Source organism: Charadrius vociferus, unplaced genomic scaffold, assembly GCF_000708025.1.
Source record: "Charadrius vociferus isolate BGI_N301 unplaced genomic scaffold, ASM70802v2 scaffold825, whole genome shotgun sequence".
Classification (NCBI taxonomy): domain Eukaryota; kingdom Metazoa; phylum Chordata; class Aves; order Charadriiformes; family Charadriidae; genus Charadrius; species Charadrius vociferus.
In genome coordinates this window covers 165,902-170,659 of record NW_009648495.1, presented here as the reverse complement: position 1 = coordinate 170,659, position 4,758 = coordinate 165,902, and the positions used below count along the sequence as shown (strand labels likewise).

The following is a 4,758-nucleotide window of genomic DNA, read 5'->3' as shown; positions in this document are numbered from 1 at the left end:
TGTGATTTTACAGAAGAATAAGACAGTAAAGAAATGGATATTGGAAGTAGTATGGATGCTCCCGGGTGAATCACGGGAAGTACTGGAACAGAGTATAAAGAAAGTGGACAAAGGCTGGTGCAAAACGTACCACGGGTTTGAAGCTGTATACAAATACCTTAAAAACTCTGTTTTAAAGAAAGTCTTCAAAATAAAGTCTTTAAAGAAAGTCTCTTTAAAGAAAGTCTTTAAAACAGAGAGCTTTTAAGATATTTATATGTAGATTCAGACTCATGGTATAACCACGATATTGACACACCTTATCATTTTTCTGAAGCAAAAATTTTGAGAAAGTGAAGACCGATTAAATCAGTTACTGGACTGTGACACAAGAGGTGAGAAGTCGAGTAAAAGTTGAGTTCTCCCCAACGCAATTCAGGTATTATAAACCTTTAGCCACGTGGAATTCGTTAATACCTCACCGCCTTTCCTTCAGAAGAGGCGATCCCCCGTCCTCCCACCGTTACAGCTCGCCCATCAAGGGCCCAAACCCAGCACTGCTCTTCAGACTGGGGCAACTCTACCTGACGCGGCACCTTTTGGTCCATCAGCAGCTTCAGCGTCTCCGGGGGATGCCGTTGCGGCAGCAGGAAGGAAGCCAGGAGCCGGCGCTGCAGGGCTTTCCGGCAGATGCGCCTTGATTGCTTCACTCGCTGTGGGGGGCACTGGGGATATAGAACAAAATTGGATTAAGCACTGCGATCTTGGCGAACTCTTCTGGAGTCGCCAGGATGCGACTCCCCCTCCCAAGGCGCCGCCTGTAGCAGAGCACAATCGGGTTTTACTGTCGGTTTTCAGAAGGTTAGTTTGTGCAATACCTAGAAAAAACACTACCTCACCATGAGCCGGCAATGCGCGATCGCAGCCCAGAAGGCCAACCGGATCCTGGGCTGCATCAGAAGAAGTGTGGCCAGCAGGGCGAGGGGGGATTGTGCCCCTCTACTCTGCTCTGGGGAGACCCCACATGCAGTGCTGCCTCCAGCTCTGGAGTCCTCAACATAGGAAAGACATGGACATGGTGGAGCGGGGCCAGAGGAGGCCCCGGAGATGCTCCAAGCGCTGGAGCACCTCTCCTGTGAGGACAGGCTGGGAGAGCGGGGGGGGTCCAGCCTGGAGAAGAGAAGGCTCTAGTGAGACCTTATGGGGGCCTTCCAGTACCTAAAGGGGCTCCAGAAGAGCTGGAGAGGGACTTTTACAAGGGCATGGAGTGATAAGACAAGGGGGAATGGCTTCAAACTGGAAGAGGGGAGATTGAGATGAGATATTAAGCAGAAATTGTTGGCTGTGCGAGTGGGGATCCCCTGGGGCAGGGTGCCCCGAGAAGCTGTGGCTGCCCCATCCCTGGAGGGGGTCAAGGCCAGGTTGGACGGGGCTTGGAGCAACCTGGGCTGGGGGGAGGTGGCCCTGCCCAGGGCAGGGGGTTGGAACTGGATGATCTTCAAGGTCCCTTCCGACCTAAAGCATTCTATGATTCTATCTCTCTCTTATATTGAGAGAAGCTACTGCTGTGCCGAAGTTGAGCAACGTTCAGTTCCGGAGCACGCCAGTTCTACCCGGCGCCCAGGGTACAGCCACCAGCTCCAGAAACACTTTCTACCCAGGACCAGTGTTTAACTACTTTCTTCTCAGCTTCTGCACCAGAATCAGCAATAGACATCCCATTATGGATCAAATATCATAATATCCGTGCAACCGCAACACATCGAATTTATTCGACGGAGCTTCAAAGATTTGACTGTAAGCATAATATAAAGGTCATTGGACAGAGTACATAGGTTTGCAATTAGAATTTAAAATTCTGTTGATTATGCACGAGCCAAAATTATGTTTGTTGGTGCCCTCAGCCGTACCGACGCTTCGAAGCAGCAAACACGAGTGCTCCGAGTTACCACTCAAGTCAGCAGATCTGACTCTTAGTGTGCACAAAGACGAGAATCCTCGGCAGTACTCTAGTTCCAGTTTTAGAGTGTCTTTTCAAGAGTAAATTTCATTCACCCTATTCATTATTTTAGCGTCACGTGATGCTCGAACACACATCCCAACTGGAAATTACAGTACCTTCACCGTAACGGAGAGAGGCAGAATGAAAACGCAGTCTGGAATCGGCAGAGCTTGCTGCTGAAGATATTTTTTTTTACACACGTCTACATCTGGTAACTCAATTCCCCCAAACCCACGAAAGGGCACGCTTTCAGCGGGTTAAAGCCCAGCCACACAATACGCCCCCAAAAGGACGTGCCGCTGGTATCTACTGACGGTTGGGCTTGGAACTGCATACATTACATTTGTTACCCTAAATTAGACGTAAGCAGCCTATATAAACGCAGGGTTCTCCCCATCTCTTACAGCACCAAACCAGAAATGCGTGTTAAGTAACATCTCTAAAACACGCATTTCTATTCTAAATCGACTCGAGAATCGGAAAGGGCGTTTTTCTTGGTCAGGTCCCACTTCGCTCCATCAGTGCCTTTTGTTTCTTGAGAAGGCAGACACGGAGAGAAGCGCTGCTTCTGCCGTTCAGAAACTCACTGTAGACAGTTCCTGCAGAATAAGTCAAAACTATTTTTACCTGATGGCTCAACAAAGAATGAGGCATCTGGTTCCTTCGCATCATGCTGAGCTCCCATCCAATGTTCTTCAGGCACTACAGAAAACACACACATTTAGTCCCGCCACTACCACCGCTTTCTGGTTTCAGTTGAAGGCATTGACTCTGCTGTTTTGCAAGTTCATTCTCAGGTAACATTTCGGTTCCCTTAAGAACAGTACCAGAACATCATGTTCTTCCGTGACTATCACTAGCGAAAGCTTGCGTCACAGAAGAGTTCCTGACTCCAGGACCTGACACAGCAGGTTCTTCGCTCAATTTTTCCGGGCAACTGGCTCTGGGTGGCCCTGTTGAGCAGGGAGGGCTGGAGAAGACGACCTCCAGAGGTCCCATTCCAACCTCAACCAGTCTGTGATCTCCTAACATCTTCAGAACACACACACGGAACCAAAAACTGCCATTGCCAAGGGGATACTTTCTAATCTCGACGCATTTTATGCATCAACTCCCCCTCCAAGATTCTTTAGGACTAGCAAACCAACGTTTTCCAGCTGCATACCCTTCAAACCCAGCTAGCGAGACAGACGGTAACAGCAAAATATCTGTTTCTTACCTGCTTTGTCTTGCAGAAATTGTGCAGTTGAGTCCAGGCCCATGAAGGCTGACGGGTCTAGAGCCTCTGCAGGAGAATACACGGGCCCCAAGAAAGGTTGTTCAGGTACCATCATGGATCCATGTGGTGCTAATGAAATAAAAAGACCTTTTATTAATCACCACGCTAGCCCTAACGACTCCTCTTCAAAACTTAATGTTTATACAACACTTGGAAAAGAAACTATTCTGTTCTGCTCACAAGCAGTTTAGATGAAGTTTGTAAGCAGCTCTCTCCATTAGCTCACCTTTACAAACCCCACTGGAAATTACGTATGCGTATATAGTTTTAATAAGGTATAAGACAGTAACCACAGGCAAATTATTCCCTTTTGCTTTCTGCTCCTGCTCGTGTTAATAACCGCTTAAACTCCAATAGTCCCAAAACTGAAGACCACTTTGTGGACAAAGTTCAAGCGCGTTTGGTTTCTCGCGATGAAGACAAGAGCCATCGGTAATGCCTGCTTTAACCCAACTTCTCCAGTTGTCCTACATCCTTCTGCCTAAATACACGTCAAAAAAAACCTTCCTGGAAGCAGCTATTGGAATGGCTTTAGGCACAAAAGAGGAAAAAAAAAAAAAAAAAAAAAAAAGAAGTGATTATAGAGTCCGTGAACTTACCAGCTTAATAATTTTTGGCACATGAAAGTCAACAGAGAAAACATCAAAAGCTGACCATCGGGGACAAACGCCGAGGAAGAACTCACCGTGGATGTCTCTGGAAGCATCAACATAGTCCGTGAACAGCGGCACATTCTTCATGTCAGTAGGAAACAATAAATCGGGCAGATTCTCCCCTCCGTGCATGCTGAAGGAGTCTGGCGGGAGACAAGAACAAGGCCAATGTCACCACACACGGGGAAGACAACGCGGAGTAAGATTAGTTGAAAAACAAGATGAAGATGCGCCTGACGCCACCACTGCACTGCTGAGGGAAAGCTGCTTTCAAGATTATTTACCGGAGGCAAACACCTTCATCATTAGAATTTATGCCCAACACTCAAACACAGTTGCTCGGACCACTTCCTAGAGAACACCTGACTCAAGTTTAGCCTAGGAATGTCGCATGGAGAACCTTTCTCCTCCTCTCAAGGAGGAAGGATCTGTTTCTGCCCTGATGGACACACGATGGAGAGCCACAACCTGAGTCAGGAACGCCGGCTGAGCTCCGGATCAGTTAACTCGGCAGCAGACCAAGGAAAGCCCATGTAAGCCACACGCTCTCCTCCCCAAGAACAGTACACCAGTACATTCTGACTGCTGGGCCAGTATTTTAACCAAGTGACAAGCCAGAGAGGAAAATAACCCATTTCCCAGTGTCCAGGCAGACGAGCAGCCTGCGCCCTCGGTTCCAGAGCAGGCGCGCCGTCGGGATCTCCAGTCCCCGTCGGCAAGTTGTCCGGTGTCAGCTTTGGTCGGCCTAACGTGCCTCAGCATTCTTCTGCTGTTGGTCTGTGTTCTAAGTGGATGCATCGATGTCATCTGCAAAGGACGGTATTTTCGGCGCTGAGGGTTCAGCA

At 48.3% G+C, this 4,758-nt stretch overlaps 1 protein-coding gene across 1 annotated transcript in view; it reads right to left on the bottom strand.

Moving 5' to 3' along the window:
- The window catches only part of MAP4 (microtubule-associated protein 4), a 124,408-nt gene that overhangs the window by 63,020 nt on the left and 56,630 nt on the right, over positions 1–4,758 (bottom strand). The window contains exons 5-8 of the mRNA XM_009885683.1: positions 3,946–4,056; positions 3,201–3,329; positions 2,609–2,683; positions 564–704 (exon numbers count right to left, since the gene is read on the bottom strand). Of these exons, the coding sequence (XP_009883985.1) occupies positions 564–704; positions 2,609–2,683; positions 3,201–3,329; positions 3,946–4,056 (456 nt within the window). The remainder of the gene's footprint in view (positions 1–563; positions 705–2,608; positions 2,684–3,200; positions 3,330–3,945; positions 4,057–4,758) is intronic.